The sequence below is a fragment of the Neofelis nebulosa genome, chromosome 5 (assembly GCF_028018385.1).
Source record: "Neofelis nebulosa isolate mNeoNeb1 chromosome 5, mNeoNeb1.pri, whole genome shotgun sequence".
Taxonomy (NCBI): domain Eukaryota; kingdom Metazoa; phylum Chordata; class Mammalia; order Carnivora; family Felidae; genus Neofelis; species Neofelis nebulosa.
Window position 1 is genome coordinate 38,058,530 of NC_080786.1, and position 17,872 is coordinate 38,076,401.

A 17,872-nucleotide genomic window follows, 5' to 3' on the forward strand; every position below is an offset into this window, starting at 1 on the left:
TGAGGGCACTGGGTTGGAGTCAGGACTCCTAAGCTTGGTTGCCAGCTCTTTCTCTTGGAAGATGTGTGCTCTAGACAAGTCACCAAATATACCCGAGCTTCAATTTTCTGTTACAAAATGAAGGAGTTGCACTGGATTCCTGAGGGACACCATTCTAACACTGTCTGGTTCTACAGAGAATTATAGTCCACTTACATTATCCATCTTGTCCCTGAAGTTCTTAGAATGCTCTTTCAGCAAAGTGTGAATTGATACCAAACTGATTATGTAAAAAGCAAGGAATATTCTATAAAAACAACTTTAATGGCTGTGATATAATCATTTAAAATATTTTATTAAGCATTGATTTAAAAAATGCAAGGGAAGAATATAACACCTCAGAGCAAATGCTTGAAGGTAAAACAAATATCACTATAAATATTGCACTTATAAAATCTCTTTTTTACATCTTCACACAACTCATTTCTAAAATATCCTTTTACAGAGATGTATAAATAAACTGCTTCCAAACTGTCAACGCTCAATACATTCAGTTTCCTATCACCGTGCTAAGTCTGCAGGTTTTCAATCGTGTATCTGCTCCTCTCTGTGCAGGCAAAGAACTTCCATCAGTGATATCGGAGGTCTCAGACCTACATCATGTGAAGAATAAATCTTTCTGAATGCTCAATGTTTAATATAAGATTTTTGTTCTACTGAGAAAAATACAGATCTTTCAAAGGCAATGACAGAATGCAGCTTAAACTGACACAGTTCACTGTTAACATTGCTTATTTTTCAAGGCATCCAGGAGCTTCTGATTCTTGGTCTTGAACATCATGATAAAGCTGTTGGGCATGATTTTGCCTCGCCCATCTTCACCCACTTGGCCCATAATAATGTAGTTTAGACCTAAAAAAAAAAAAAAAATATATATATATATATATATAAAGTGTATATATATATATATAATTTTTTTCTCTATGTGTACCATTTCGATACAATTTAGACTATAACTTACCTCTAGATAAAATGATCTGGAAATGGTATAATTAATTATACATTTGTTCTATCTAGGATAAAATCAGGTATAAGCCTCTCAGAAAAAAAAATCTAAACTCCAGTAAGGAACGTGTTCCAGCTCTGCCAACACTAGAAAGATGGAAGGGAATGATGAGGCCCAGCCATGTCCTGCTCTGCAGGGCTGTGGGTCTGAGGTATTTACTGAATATGCGCTGTGTTCATGTGAAAGGCTGTTCTTCCTCAAGGGGCCTCGGTGCTCCCTGACATGCCATCCTCAGATGGCCTGTCATTATCCCATAATGACTCTAGATTTCCCAAGCATTTGGCAACTAATGATCCACGGTCTTATGTTCCTGTTGTCGACTTGAGCTTTTTTCAATATCTCAAGTATTTGTACTATGTAAGTTTCCTGAGGGCATAGTTGCATCATATATTTCTTTGCATTCTTATAGTTCCTTACAACAAATAGGTACTAAGAGGTACTTCTATCCGTTATACGGTTTTTTGTATTACAGTGTATCTGGCTAAGTTAGGCCTAGACTGGGCCCTAAGCTGAGGTATGTTGGATTCAACTCTGAAGATTTATACTGCCTGAGAAAAAATGTCATAAAGGCAGAGTGTATTACCGCCTCCTTTATTCTCCCTCTTCGCCTGTATGTCTTAAGAGAAATACATGTGTCCTTTTTCTCTTGCATAATCTTCCTTTGTGGGCTAACATTGTCCTCATAGTGGTCTTGAGCCTGTGAAGGCTTGGAGGGCTGGGCAGGTGGATGCCACCTCAAGGCCAGACTGTTAGCATCATTATGAGACCTTACGGTAAGTGTCTACATGTACATTATCTGATGTTCCTGCAGTTCTGGGAAGAAGTGTTAATCTTTTACAGAGCCTTTGCGATTCCCTCTGAAGGATCCATGTGAAGCCGTGAGCCTCCAGACTTTTCTGAACAACCTGAATTGTTAAAGTGGATATTCTCTCTTCATTTCTATTGTGTGTGTGTATGGGGGGGGGGGAGGGATTGGTTTGGTTTAGTTGTGGGGGAAGTTTGTAACAAGATTGAGGAAACACATCAGCTAAGATTGGAGACAGAAATCTTGGTATACCACACAGTGGATACCAGACATGATTACCATTCCAAAGAGAGAGATCTATCTATATGTGCTGTTTATGGAAAGGTGTCTATAGATCATGAGGTGGGGGGGGGGGAGTGGTAGTCGAACAGGTATAGCATGACTTCATTTGTCTAAGTGTGTACTTGCATGCTTTCTGTAGACAGAAACTTTCTAGAGGGAACTTTTCATGGTACCTCTGGGAAAAGGGAAAGGGCTTCACTTTTTATTTTATATCCTTCTCTATTTACCTAAACTTTAAAAAAAACATAGAACATTCATTACTTTTATAAGTTAAAGAACTTGTTAAAAAAAAAATCATTTGCTCCTTGTCTCTGGCTCTGGACTTTTTCCATTAAAAAAAATTTTTTTTAATGTTTATTTATTTTGAGAGAGAGAGAGAGAGAGAGAGACTGAGCATGAGCGGGGAGGGGCAGAGGGAGACACAGAATCTTAAGCAGTCTCCAGGCTCTGAGCTGTCAGCCCAGAGCCCGATGCAGGACATGAGCCAAAGTCAGACGCTCAACCAACTGAGCCACCCAGGCGCCCCGGACTTTTTTCATTTTTTAACTTTCCTTTTTCCATAATTTCCCTTAAACTCATTTCCATGTGTGGATTTAATGAACCTATATCTGCAAATGATTCCCAAATCTTTAATTCTAGCCCATATATACCTCTCTCTTCTGAACTTCAGCTCTGAATTTCTTGTTCCTTGATGGATATTTTCCTCTAAACATAGTATTAGCACCTTAAGTGCAATAATTGAAAATCTCTTTCCCCTGAATGGCTCCTTCTGTGTCTGTTCCCTATTGATCCAACCTCAAATGCTTCTTGGACTCATTCATCATTTCCACTATCTCATCTTCTGTCACATGTTACAAGAACTGGGCTTAGAGCCCAATTCTGCCGGACTCCTAAGGCCTTCCTTCCTTCTACACCAGAAGTGGACAACACATTAGCCTTGATTTTACTTCCCCAGTCATGGCAGGGGAAGATCCATGACTTGCTCAGACTCTCTCTCTTGTTTCCTTCTCTGTCCCTGAGCTTCCCTAAAGAAAGACTAATGTTTTCCTCCTTACCTCTTCTGAGGAGAGGGCACTGCTTGCAGACCACGATGACCTTGGCACTCATGTTCTTGCCAGCCTGCTGAATTGCCAGATTTCCCTCTTTATAGATGTTGATGATCGAGACTGTGGCATGCAAACTTCCACCTCGGGTGACAGTTGTGATAACAGTGCCAGCCAGTACTGTAGAAGGAAACATTTAGATATATTATGACAGTGAAAGCAAAAATGTAAGCAGAACTGAAAATAATTTTACGTTCTTCTAAGCTTCAGATAGGAAACATTCTAATGTTCAAGAGAAAGCCCTAATAAAGCTATCGAATGTGATTCTGCACATGTGTCACCAAAATTCAGGTTGAAGAAAAGAGGCCATGGAGCTGGAATGTTAGCCGGGTTGTTAGGTGTTGATGCCTAGGAGAGAAACCTAATTACCTGCTGCAATGCACTCTGCTGCTGAGAGGGGCTCTCTGCACTGTTTTATCCAACATGGGGATCATTTACCAAATAAGGCATAGGCTTATGAACCTTTACCTATGAATACTCAATTAAGACCTTGAATCTTTAGAGGTAATACTGTACTAAGCAGTTGCATGGTAGGGGTTTGAGCTACAAAGATCTGGGTCTTTGTGTCTGTGTGGTTGAGTGCCTACCTTTCTGTGTCTTTCCCCTCACCCCTCTCTTCAACTGTCCTCTCTCCTTGAACTTTGGTTCATCCCATGGGTCCCCATCTCTAATTATCAGTATTTGTTTCTGGGTCTTTCATATTCTTTCTTATCCACCTTGTTTATTTCATTTAACAAATCAAAGTATACAGCTGAGGTATAACAAAACATTTTCTTGCTTATAAACAAAAACACCTAACAAAATTCAGTTGCTTTTCATTATGTAACTCACTCTTTATTCCACGGTGATATAAGAGGAAAGAGTCTCACTCTGGAGGCACAGAAGGAAAGATGCTGTTTCTCAAAGGCATGCTTTTGGCATTTTGTGGGTGACAATTCCATGTGGTGTAGGACGTGGCACTGAGAGACTGTTTTATGAGCCCTGTCCCTCCGCAGAAAAACCAGTAGCACCCCCCCCCCCCCCCCCCAGTTATTGTGCCAAAACTGCTCCTTGGGGAGTGTCAGCAATGCAGGCTGAGAACCAATGGGCCACTGGTGTTAGTAGTTGGTCATTTTGCCACAGAAGAGAGTCACAATGGAATAAGTCAAAGTTTGATCTTGGCTGACATGTTCTCACTTTCAGGATAAAGTGAGAAGCTGCTGCTCATGTAGTGTGCAAAGTTCAGAATTCTTATTATGCCTTACTTTGATTCCTGGTGATAATTGTTAAATCTATAGCCAAGTGAAATCTGGTGGCTCCAAAGGATATAGAGGGGGAGATTTCCTTAAGCACCTCCCACCGAAGACTAACCTGGATGTGACAGCAATTTGTTTTCATTTTCATGCCTGTTATTTGAATTGCAGCATGCAAACTCCAGTAAGATCTAGGGCCCTAGATTCTTCAGTGCCTTCACACCCTCAATTAGAACAGTTTGTCTGGACTGTAGACAGTTACCATTTAAAAGGCACAGAAAAAACAAGCCTCTTTTGGGAGACTCTCTGTTGTGGGTGTAACCTATTTAGGCTTTAGCAACTTCCTTTTCCTGATAAGACTTTTCTTAAATGTTCCTTTAAAAAATAACCAACATAATTAAATTTGGTATCTCTTGCTCTTAAGTGGTTTTTACAATTGGAAAAAGCTCTGAGAAATTCTAAGTCATTAGATAATACCTCCTCAGTTCCAATTTGTAAGCATTTCCAAATAGATTTCAGATTCCCAAGTTTCAATTTAGTACTCTGGAAGGACACTCAGAGGAAATACGTGAATTTCTTCTGAGAAAGGCCAGCCTGGATATGTTTCTAATTTACTTCAGTGGAATTACAGATGTGTGAAAAAATATTCCATGAAAAATATGTGAGGAAAAAAAGTATACAGGGTTTTTCAGGAATACTGAGCCAGCCAGAATACACAGAGTAGCAGTATCCTATTCCAAGAGTCAAATTATTAAGTTTATGTGAAAAAAAGCATATTTTCTGTATACATATTTTTCTCAGTTGTGAAATCTAACACTTTGAACAACACTAGCCAACTATACCTTAGTGAACAGGAAAACATTTTCGTAGGTGAATGGGGAGTGTAACTAGCCCTTTACCATCACATTCAGGGCAATTCCTTTGAGACTAAGCATGCGGTCTCAAGTTTCTGATTAAAGAGAAAAGGCCCGATTTTATTTCTTACCAAAGTTACTGGAACAATAATTGCTCTCCAGAGTCCCCGTCCGTCTACACTTTTGTTGACACAGGGCCACGGTGGGTTTTAAACCTTAATTCAAAGAAGAAAGACATTAAGATTCAGGAAAATGAATTCAATTGCCATTGGTGTTTAGACCTGAATCTACTTAAAATTCCTATTTATTTCCCTGAGCCATCAATCCATCATTGCAATGGAGTAATTACATTCAAAAGAAATTCTTTATGGTACTAACTACTGTTCTCATTTCCTCAGGGTAACTCAATACTCTCTGCTGAATTTGGAACCAGAGATCAAAGATAACCCACATTTTGCCCTCTTTTCTTCCTTCTTTATACATAACACTAACCAAAAATAGATATAGCTTCCTTGCACCCTGCTTAGAAAAACCCAGTGCAAAAAATATGAACTCAGAAAATGTAGGTTAATTCTTCACTTTACAAAAGGAATCCAAATGGTGCTCCCCCTGAGGATGGAGGGAGTTTTCTCGGTGCCTTTAAAATAGGCACCTGCCCAAATGTGGGTAGTACAAGGTTTTAGAAACTGTGTAAAGTGTATTATACCTGTAATGAGCTGCAATCCATAACTATACATCTATTTTGAGTCTGCCATTGCCTATAAGCATTTAAGAACTGGGAAGTAGACTAATTTAAAAATAAAAGTAGATACACAGAGTAGTTCTCCAGCAAAGGTGATTCCTCCCCTTGGGTGATGTTTTGCAATGTCTAGAAATATTTTTTGTCACAACTAGGGGCTGCTACTGGCATCTAGTGGGAGATACAAGGGATGCTGTTAAATATCCTACAATAAACAGGGCAGCCCCCAACAGCAAAGAATTATCTAGCCCAAAATGTAAATATTGCCAAGGTGGAGAAACTGTGGGTTACCAAAATGAAAATATTTAATTCCCATTATTATCAATAAAAATGTTTCCAAAATATTTGCTAATTATTCACTTATATGTGGCAATATGCTAGGAAGAACTAAACAAAACAGCTGTAACAGAATTGTACTTGTTGGGCAAGAATTTGCAGCTGTAACACTGCCCTTCTAATACGTTTCTGTGAACTCTTCTCTGAATTTATTATTGATTTACTCTTACTTTGTACCCATACTTAACTCCAAAAAGGATCTCAAGTGGATCACAGTATTAAAATATGTACAATTTAATGTTAAAATACATAGAATAGCATGTGTGTGTATGTGTATACTTTTTTTTTAAGGCAAAGAGTTCAGAAAACATTTAGAGGGAACACTGCTCCAGAAGTTGGGGACCTAAATTTACCTAATTACTGGAGTCAAAAAGTAGTGGTGCTAGTGTTTCTCCCTCTCTGATGAAAGAGCATCCTTTCAGTGGACACTGGAAACCAGCTTTTCTAAATCCCAGAATGTCAATCTGGAAGCTGAGTGGCAGTCCCACCCTGCTCCTTCTCCTCCTTCAGTAGATCCCTGCTCTCCTGCCTTTAAGTCATCACTAGAGCACCCTGACCCTTGTCACCTCCCTGTCTGCTCTCTACCTGCACTGCTGGCATGGCATCTGGTCCTCAGCCTTCCTCTTCAAGTGCACCTGCGACCATCTCAGTGGGTGTTCCCTCCTCCCAGTGCCACGGCTCCATCCTTCCCAGACTTTCCCTCGGCTCTGTCTCCATCACCCAGTCCCAGGTTCACACGTTCTCCCGTTAGTCTTTCATCACCAAGCTTTCAAGTTCACACATCCTAACATCCAGTGTAGATGCCTCTTGTTCCAGCTCCTATCTTTTCAGTCTCTTTTGCCAGTATATCCTTCTTTTTAAAAAGTTGAGGTTTCTAGAGACTGAATTCCAGCAGCCCTTGTCCTTTCACTTCTAACCTCTCCCTAGGTGATCTCATTTTGGATCACAGTGTCAACCACATGTATGTTGATGATTCTCAAATTTAAATCTCTTGCTGAAATCTCTTCTAGAGGCCATAGATCAAATTGGACATGATTACTCCACTTGAGTGTCTCACAGACACGTCAGACCCAACACGCCACAGCTTAACTTATGATTCTACCCCTAAACCCCTTTCTCTGCTTCAGTGAAAGGTCACACCTTCCCCTGAATTGTGCAAACCAGAGACTTGAGAGGCATGATTCACACCTCCCTGATCTGTCTAGTACCAATAATCACCAATTAAAGACCTGTTAATATCTTCCAACGCCCCTCGCTTGCACAACAGTCAGAATTTCTGGACTCCGTGTATTTCTGTCACAGCACAGTTCACCTGGACAACCACGAGAACCTGATTGTCTTGACCCTACTATCCATTCACCTCACAACTGGCCAGAGCTATCTTCATGAAGTGGGAATCTGATCCTGAACTTCGTTTAAATCCATCAACAGTTGCCCCCACACTTAGGATAAAATACCAAAATACTTAGAAGCATAAGGAGAGAGGTGGTAGGGCCTAAAGATGGAACTAGAAAGAGAAGCTAGGTACAAAGAGTTCATGAAGGGTCTTATATATGTCATGAAGGAGTCTGGCTCCTGGGCTGCCCGATATGGTAGCCACTTGCCACATGAGACTTCTTAAAAATCATTAAATTAAAATTTAATTCCTCAGTATCACTAGCCACATTTCAAGGGTTCAATAGTGGCTACCGTATTGGATAGCACAGGTGTAGACAATGAATTCAGGTGGGAGACATGGTCTGCTTTGTGTGTGTGGTGGGAGGCATGCAGTGGGGAGGTAAGATAGAGGAACTCAAAGATGACTTAAGAGTGTGGCTACTGATGCTGTGGACCCTGCTTGGGAAAACGGCGGAGAAGCAGATTTGATGCACAAAATAGTGTAATAAAAACAAGTTGAGTTTGATAGGTTTTAATTTAAATGCTTAGCAGTCAACAAAACCCTAGGAGATCATTATAAATCCAGGTTGGCAATTTCAGAGGTTTAGGACTGGAGATAAAATCTAGGGAGCCACTAGCAGCACGGTGCTGCCAGATAATTCAATGGAAAGAATAAGGACACCAGGTTCCACTGAGATGAGCTGAAGAAATGAGAAACACTGCTGTAATATAGCAGTACATGTCTCGGCCACAAGGTGGCATACTTGGGGAGCACTCAGAAAAATCAGCTCTTCTACAAGTGCCTATACTCAGGTCAGCCCTACCAGGGGTGCAAGCAGAGAACGGCGGGCTATAAAAGCTGGGCTCATTTCAAATTATTTTGTATCTTAACTTCAGATCCTTCATTCCCACTTTTTTCTTTCTCTCAGATTTAGATTTTGAGATCTGAGGCCTGAAATCTCAGTGAATGGAGACTTAGTATAGGGATACACTCTTGTCTCTCCATTTCTTAGGTTATGCTCCAGACCAGTTTCCCAATTGGCTTCTATAATACCAACTTACCCCAGTTTGGGGAAAAAAAAAGAAGTATTTTGTATAACACATTTTAGAGTGAAGCGAGAAAAACAACAACATACACATACACAATAAAACCCAAACCAAAAAACTGGCAGATGTGAAAACAAGCAGGTATCAAGGCCCTAGAACTTTAATTTTAAATACTACAATTCTATGTAATTAAAAAAAAGCCATAACTTTAGAGGTACCAGAAAAGAAAAACTGGGTTTATAATGATCTGTGCCTATAATAGGGTTCCTAGTAATTTTTAAGTGGTCATAATTTTCTTACATGACTCTCAAAAATTATTAGCTTATAAACTTCTTACACCTTACACTTTTTCATTAATGGAGTTATATTATTCTTTTAGATAAGTTTTCATTTTATTTAACTTAGTTTAGTTTCAAGTATCTTTGTTTTAATTTTTTTTTTCTACTTCAAAAGAATTTTTCTTATACTCCTGAGGTGTGTGCACAAACATCAAAACAGAAAAACTTACCCGTAGTTACAGGGAATGTGGTGGTAACAGGTGGTACTGTAGTTGTAGGCAATTTTTTCGGCCTGAATTTGTAGTGACCAATAAATCCATCTGCAGTTAAACTTAAGTCTGATAAAAACTGAACGAGAAGTTCATTTCTCTCAGATACAATTGGCCTAAAAGAAGAAAAACATTAAAAATTTTTTTAAGTGGCACCTCTCTGAATTGTAGAATCCTAGCTTTCCATTTGACAATAGATCACTATATGTTTAAAAGTAAAAGTTAAGATACTTCAAAAGGTGAAAGTCTCAATGTGCTCAGAATTAATGCTAAATAGCTAACATTTACGAGTGTTCAGATCGGCACTGTTACTCACTTTCTAACAGAATAGGCAAGTGAAGTTCAGAGAGTTCAAGTGATTTACCCAAGGCCCTACAGCTAGCATGTAGGGGAGTCAGAATTTGAATGTAGGACCAGGTGACCAAAGAGACTGTGCTAGACATTGAGACCAGTGTAAACACTGAAACTGTGGCTGGTTCTTCACAAGCACCTTAGAGTCTGGCCTGACTTGGGAACCACACAGCTTCTTTTCATTAAGACTCTGGATTTGAGCTGGCCTGGGGAGCTAGGGATGCTGGCCATAGAGAGTCAGATGGAGAAATGTCATAAATGAATTCCCATGCACTGTGAAGACACAGCCAGAGGGATCATTTTGGTGGGCTGGTCACCAGGGGATAAGAAAGCCACGTAGGGTTTAACGTGACTTCCATTTCATTTTTAACGAGAGCTCTCAGGCAGGCCTGAAATGGAAACGGTTCTGTTTTATAATCTCAATAGCAGAATGCTGCGAAGTTGAAAGAGAAAGTGATTGCTTTGGTGGTTATGAATGACATCATTAAAGAACTCTTAATTTGAAAGCTATTTTAGGGACTTGCTGGTTAGCTGGTACTAACGATTTAGTGGCGATAATAACTGAGGCTCAAAAGCACTCCTAAGTCTTAGGGAATAACTATCATATAAAATAGTTTCATTTGAGCCTTCTCTATTATTATTTAAGCAATGGTTTAAAAATGCTGTTTGGCTAATTCTATTTCAAGACTATTTAATTCAGAAGTGGGAAAAACGAAACAAGTTATTTAATTGAGTTAATTAGTGGTTTGACTAAACTCTTTTTTGAGGCATCTTCTCAGCCAAACCACTTTGAAAATGTTTTTTTTTTTTTACATTTATTTATTTTTGAGAGACAGAGAAAGACAGAGTATGAGCAGGGGAGGGGCAGAGAGAGAGGGAGACACAGAATCTGAAGCAGGCTCCAGGCTCTGAGCTGTCAGCACAGAGCCCAACGTGGGGCTCTAACCCACGAACTGTGGCATCATGACCTGAGCCGAAGTCAGATGCGCAACCGACTGAGCCACCCAGGCGCCCCAGCCAAACCACTTTGTAGGCATCATGAACAGCAAATAATGGGGCAACTTAATTTTTCTTCCCACCTGTCAGCTACTTTGAGTGGGGATGGTTGGGGGTGAGGAGGTAGATCTGTACTTGACCAAACCAGTTAGAAAAACTGCAGGATCTTTTCTGTCCTGAAGGCTATTAATTACCTTCTGAGCCAAGGTATGGGATGAAGCCAAGACTGAGCTTCGTGACCTACATTTAGCATTCTGGTCACAAGAGTGACCGAGATCATTTAAATAATGCTTCTGAGAATCAAGCCTTTATCAGAAACGTTCTGTCTTGCTTTTGAAAACATATTCCATTCAATAAATATAAACAATATGCATGAAACAATTCCCAGCCACAATTACAAAAAAAATATGTTAAACTTGTTTACATGATAAAATTACAAAAAGCACTTATTATATGCAGCAAAGGAAACCTTAAGACCTCATCAGGTCAGCCTTCTGGGCATGATATTATAATTATAGTGATCATCTAATGTCTTTTCTATGAACTAATCTTGGGAGCATCAAATTGGAAATTAAATTTTCTCAAGGAAGAGTATTGTAGTAACAGACATTTTTGTTATGCTGCTACTGAGCTCTAGCATGAATGTGACAGAATCACAGTGCCATAAATGTTCTGAGGGCTACGTGTGCATCCACAAATTAATGTAACAAACCACTAGAAAGGCAAGAGGAACTCTTCCTTGGATTCATTCCATACTGGGAGATCCTGGGAAGGGATGGAAGATGCTCTTTGGTCTTACAAAGCTGGCTGCGTTCGCGGTCTCTGCTTTGTCATCCCATAGTCGTCGTCGTCTTCAACCACTACAGCTAGTCAACCGCCATGTCCTGCCAATCTTGCCTAAATATTTCTTGATCCACATCCTCCTCTCCATCTCTACCATCCTGCCTCATCTCCTCATCCTTCCCCACCTCCTTGACTTTACCTGGATCTCCTGCCACAGCCTTCTAACCAGACTCTCTGCTCATGTCAAGGATTCCAAGGCACTGGTCCCGCCATTTCCTGACTAAATGTATTTGAAAGGCTCCCCTGTCTGTAAGATGTGGAACCCAGTTCAGTGCTCCTGCCTCTCTAGGCTCCAACTCAAGGTTTGGGCTCCAGAATAGCATATGCCTCCCCTGGGTTATCTCTATTGATGGAGTGTCTTCTACTTGGAATGAGTCTGTCCTCCCTTTTGCTTATGACCAATGCCAACTCTTCCTTCAAGACTAAGCTTCAAGAGGCACAATCTCCTTCAAAAAGCTTCTCCTGACCCCACCACTTGTGCTGATTGGACCAAAGGACTCCTTGTCAGAAATGTACCTGGCATATTCCTTTGCCATTTTAACTATCCGCCTCGTTTCATCCCTCCTACCAATTATCTTTGTTTTTTATTTATTGTTGTATTCCAGCTACCTAACACAGTGCCCACCACATGGCTGAGGCTTAATGAGTGTTTCTGAACTGAATTCAATGGTGTTGATACTGCACTGAACCCGACACAGGGATGATGAAGTGATCTCACCAACCACAGCACTCCTCCTTCTCTTCAGACTTTTAACAGGGGAGAAGTCCCCCAAATAGGTTTTCTCATTTTCTGCACTGTCCCATCCCAGAAGTACTCTATGAAAAAAATATTCCTCTGGTAAAAGTGTTAGTTGGAGGACTGGCTGTCAAGCTACTCCAGACAAACTCCTCAGAAGCAAGGAGCCCCCACTTTGTGACCCCCTCCCCACCTGCATGGAGGCTATCACTATGCTGGATTCTATGTTTCTCCTTTTCTTTACCAACAGATTTACCAATAAATATGCATCACTAAGCATGCTTTTAAACTTCATATAAATTGGGGTGCCTGGGTGGCTCAGTCGGTTGAGCGTCCGACTTCGGCTCAGGTCATGATCTCACAACTCGTGAGTTCGAGCCCTGCGTTGGGCTCTGTGCTGACAGCTCGGAGCCTGGAGCCTGCTTCGGATTCTGTGCCTCCCTCTCTCTCTGCCCCAACCCACTTGCATTCTGTCTCTGTCTCTCTCAAAAATAAACATTAAAAAAAAAATGTATAAACTTCATATAAATGAAAGGGTATGGTGTGCATTTTTCTGTTATTTTTTTTCACACTCAGCATTATAACTGCAAGATTCATCCACTGTTTTCACTGCTGCATAGTATGAACTATTCTCTTGTTGATAAATATTAGGCTATTTCCTCTGCCCCCCCCCATTACAAACAATATCGCTAAGAATACTCTTGTGTATGTCTTGTGGTACACATGGGCAAAAGTAACGTTAGTGGGCACCCCAGGAGGGTAGTGTACATATTCTCTGCTAAGTCACAGGATACATGCCCATCTTCAACTTTACTAGATAATGCCAAGCTGATTTCCAAAGTTGTTGTACCAATTTACACTCTTTATAAAGATTTAGTCACGGTGCAGCTTTCTTCCTTTGGGAATGTCTTGTCATGTCTCTTGCCCATTTTTTTTTCCTATTGAGTTGTCTTTCCTTAAATAATTTTTAGAATTTCTTGATATATTCTGGACCTAGGGGTCTTTGTCAAATATGTTACAAATACCTGTTTCTGTTTTGTGCCTTCTCTTTTCCCTCTTTAAGGTGTATTTTAACGGGCAGAAATTCTCATTTAAGGTTCCAGTGCATCTGTAGTTGTGGTTCTGTGTGTACGTGTGTGTCATTCATTTTTCCCATATGAAAACAAATTGTTCCTGCCTCATTTTTCAATGAGGCCATTTTTTACCAGCTGACCTGTGGCTCTCTGCGATGTGCCCCATGTGCAGACATGTGTGGATGTGTCTGGCCTCTCTTTGGTGTTTTCATTAGTCCATTTGTCAATCTCTGTTAAAACCATATTGTCTTAAATACAACAGCTTTCTGATATGGCTCCATCACATAAGGCAAATCCCCCTGCCAAGTTCTCCTTCAGAACCATCTTAGTTTTGCCCCCATCCCCAACTCCCTTGCAATTCCATAAACATTTCAGAATCAGGCTATCAGGTTTAATGAAAAACCAATTGTGTTATTTTTAAATGACATTGATTTTTCCTATTCACGAGAACGGTATACAGCTCTATTTACTGAGGTTTTTTAAAATACCTTTTAGTAAGGTTTTATAATTTTCTCTTTTCAGGGCTTGCACACAATTATTAGATATATTCTTGAGTATTTTGTATTTCTGTTGCTATTAAAATAATATTAATAAACTTTTATTCAAGCTATTTAAGAAAATATATTCTTGAATAAATTGTTTCCAACAAATAAAAATATAATTATAAAAATCATACTTTAATCTGGTAACTAAATTATATTAATAGCTTTTCTAAGTTCAAACCAATCTTGAATTCCTGGTCAAACAGCATTTTCTATACATTGTTAGATATGACTTGCTAATAGTTTTTCCATGTTTATTTATTTTTAGAGAGAGAAAGAGAGAAAGCAAGTATGCGCACATGTGGGGAGGGGCAGAGAGGGAGAGAGAATCCCAAGCAGGTTCTACACTGTCAGCACAGAGCCTGACAAGGGGCTTGATCCCACAAACTGTGACATCATGACCTGAGCTGAAATCAAGAGCTGGGACACTTAACCGACTGAGCCACCCAAGCACTGTTGGGCTTTTCAACATTTTTGCCCTCTGATGATTTCTCTTTTTTTTTTTTTTTACCAACTGAGCAATGCTTAAAAAAATTTTTTTTAACTTAGGAACACTGTTTGGTATTTGTTGTGGTAGGATTTTAAAAGCTATCTTATTTTCCATATTGCTAGGAAATGGAATTTGAAATTTTTTTTTTAAATACTTGGATATAAAGACAAGGAGAGACATGGTAGAAAAAGCTACAGCAGGATAGGGGGTCAAGAAAGGGTTACTTTTCTTCCCCTTAATTCAGGAGAACTTAAATTTTTGGCTATGGGAAACAAATAATAAAGGCAGAGGCTAAAGATGGAGATGATGGAGAAAAAAACAGGGCTACTAGGTAGAGGGAAATTTCAAGGGAGAAAAGGAGGAGGTCAGATGGAGGATACAGATGAAAAGACTGGCTTGGAATAAAGGAGGGTGCGGTAGGCTGATAATGGCACCCCAAGATGTCCGCATCCTAATCCCTTGAACGTGTGAATATGTTACCTTATGTGCGAAGGGACATTGCAGGTGTGATCAAGTTCAGGATCTTGAGAAGGAAAAGAGTATCCTGGATCGTCTACTTGGGCCCTAAATGTAACCACAGGTATCCTTAGAAGAGAGAGGTTTGACTCCAGGAGAGGAGAAGGCAATACGATGACAGAAGGACAGACAGGAGTGATGTGCTTTGAAGACGGAGGAGGAACCACAGCCAAGAAATGCAGCAGCTCTTGAAGCTGAAATAGGCATAGAAACTGATTCTCTCCTCAGAGCTTCCAGAAGGAAACAGCCCTGCTGACAGCTTAATTTTAGCTCAGTGCAAGGGATTTCAGACTTCTGACCTCCAGAATTGTAAGAGAATACATGTATTGTTTTAAGCCACTCAGTTGGTGGTAATTTGTTACAGCAGCAACAGGAAAAAAATACAGAAGGAACACCTTTGCTAAGAGCTTAGAAATGGGCCTTTCTCTAACACATTTGGCTGCAGAGTCAAGTTTGGGTATAGTAATGTTCAAATTTTAGCCAATTTGTATGTATTAAAAATTCTTAATATTATCAAACAATATAAATGAATTTAAATTGAAAAAATGAATTTAAAATGAAAAATACCTTGTTTTAACTTAAATGTGTCTGGGGGAATCATAGACATGCATGTAAAATCAGGTGATGCGTATAATCGAATTATGTTTAAGCAACAGAGTAGAAAAGGGTATTTAAAAATTGACATAATGGTGACTTTGACAGCAAACTGTAGTAACGTCTTTTTTTTCCTTAAGATTTTATTTTTTTAAAAGTAATCTCAACACCCAACATGAGGCTCGAACTTACATCCCAAGATCAAGAGTTGGAAGCTCTACTGACTGAGCCAGCCAGAGGCCCTAAGCTATATTAATTTCAACTGAGGCTTTCTCCAGTATTGTATGTGAAAGGGTGAAATATCTTGCACCAAAATACATGTGTTGCACCAATACAGAATAGGGAACTAAGAGGAATTAAGCAACTGGCTCAATGTCACACAGCTAGTAAGTAGCAGAGCTCTAAGCTCCATAAATGTTTGCTGATAAATACACAGTGCCTTTCAGGCTTACCCAGCAAACATTTGAGCGACACGGTGAGGAAGAGGTACAAAGCCACAAGAGGTCCAGGACAAGTCTCTGATCAGGTAAAACCACCTGGGTCATCATGAGCATCCAGGTTTCCGTATCTGGATCCTCAAAATTCAGCCCCCTGCTTTTTTCTCAGAATTTCCCCCTTCCACTCTGATGCTTGAGCTCACCTTTGCAGGGCAGTGACGTATCCAGGTATCTGGCTAGTATCTGACTCTGGGGCATCACCAACTCTGCATCTGTTATCTGTTTGGCTGCTGAGGCCTCGCTACACTCATTAATGCCTCCTTACTCTCTGGGTTGGCTATTTTTTGTGCTGGGGCTGTATGGGACTCTACTGCCATGGAACAAACCCAAGAATTTGTGAACAAAACAACAACAGCATAGAATCTTACAGAAAATAAAATATAATTGGGCAGTTTAATAAGAAAGAAGTTTAGAGCTACTAAAATATTAATGAAATAAAACAGGTGCTACTTACGCGGGTGGACTATCACCACAATACTTTCCAATTCTCTTAGCGTCGTTGACTTCCCCACCATTAAACACAGCCACAAAATCGTATCGGCAGTAGTTATCACGCTCGACATCAAACTTCTCAAATTTTAATTCTATAAGCTTTAGAGAAAGCACAACATTAGAAATGTCAAGATAGCTTTGAGGAATAATCTCACCCAGAAATCTTCCTCTCCCCAGATCTGTAGGATATCATGATTTTCCTTTGTCAAGAAAATATTCCTTCTGTTTGAATTATTCATTTATGGTTTTCATATTTCTTCTGTAGTTCACAAAACTGTGGTATTACTTTCCTTTAATTTTTAATCATTCCAAAAGGTCATCTCAACCCTAGTTAAGATCTTAAATTTAGGAGACCTGTTCACCTACAGCTACAAAAGTATGGGAACACCACACAACCCTAGCAACCTACATTAAGACCATAACTGGCTATGTGTTAGAGTGGGAAGCAGAACGTATGCCAACTTCATTCTTCTCGGAGATGTTCCCCTATGTCAGTGTATGCTGGGGTGTGGTGTAAGTGTATGCATTTGGGTGGTGGATGGAGTTGTTCCCCTTTCAAGGGAAAGAGAACAACATTCCTATCACATGCAAAGGAGTCAAATTCTTTAGGACCAGAGATTCAGGAAGTGGGGACTGACTGTGATGTCTTCTTGAAGTATGTCTGAAAAGTGTGCCTACTGAGTTGAGCACAGCCTACTTGGTGATGTAGTTGATTTTTGAAGAGGTTGCATAAAAGCACTCATATACCAAGTCAGTGTTAGACTTCTTAAGTATTTCTTAACTTTTTTTGCATAAGTACCAATAATAGTGTCCAAGTTATTCAAGTCAATAGGAAGTTTTGATTTAACAGGCAATCATTCCCCTCACAAGCAGATTTTTCCAGAGCACCTCCAACGTATGAATCAAAGGAAATCTCACTGGGCTCATAAATACCCACGGCACCCAGACAGCTGATCTCCACTTTTGCTGGGCAGCAGGTGGGCAGGTAACCCTCCCTGCTGCTTCGGGAAGATAATAGGCATTAATTCCTGTTAGGACAGGCCCTAGATAGAAGACTCACACACAGTAACCTAGATGAATATGATAATAGCAACAGCATCACGGAGGGATCAAAGGTAAATTTTGGCTTTGAAGATAATTGTCACATATCTACATATTTACCCACCTTTAAAAAGTCAGCACCAGTTAAGGGTGAATAATAGCTTATTCATATTTAGCAGTGCTTTAAATCGTATTAAAATACTTCCTCTCTGGGTCCAATAACTTCTCACCAGTTGGTAATAAAATGTTTTCCAGATTATTAAAAAATTGGCTGACCTTTCTCTACTTAGTCATATAATAGCTTTTAGAGAGAAGGTTAAAAAATAAGTAAATA

At 39.9% G+C, this 17,872-nt stretch overlaps 1 protein-coding gene across 1 annotated transcript in view; it reads right to left on the bottom strand.

The window, feature by feature from the left end:
* Window positions 1-313: 313 nt before the first annotated feature.
* The window catches only part of PCOLCE2 (procollagen C-endopeptidase enhancer 2), a 61,464-nt gene continuing 43,905 nt past the window's right edge, over window positions 314-17,872 (bottom strand). Inside the window, exons 5-9 of the mRNA XM_058730121.1 lie at window positions 16,460-16,596; window positions 9,329-9,483; window positions 5,453-5,536; window positions 3,188-3,355; window positions 314-891 (exon numbers count right to left, since the gene is read on the bottom strand). Of these exons, the coding sequence (XP_058586104.1) occupies window positions 761-891; window positions 3,188-3,355; window positions 5,453-5,536; window positions 9,329-9,483; window positions 16,460-16,596 (675 nt within the window). The 3' untranslated portion in view covers window positions 314-760. The remainder of the gene's footprint in view (window positions 892-3,187; window positions 3,356-5,452; window positions 5,537-9,328; window positions 9,484-16,459; window positions 16,597-17,872) is intronic.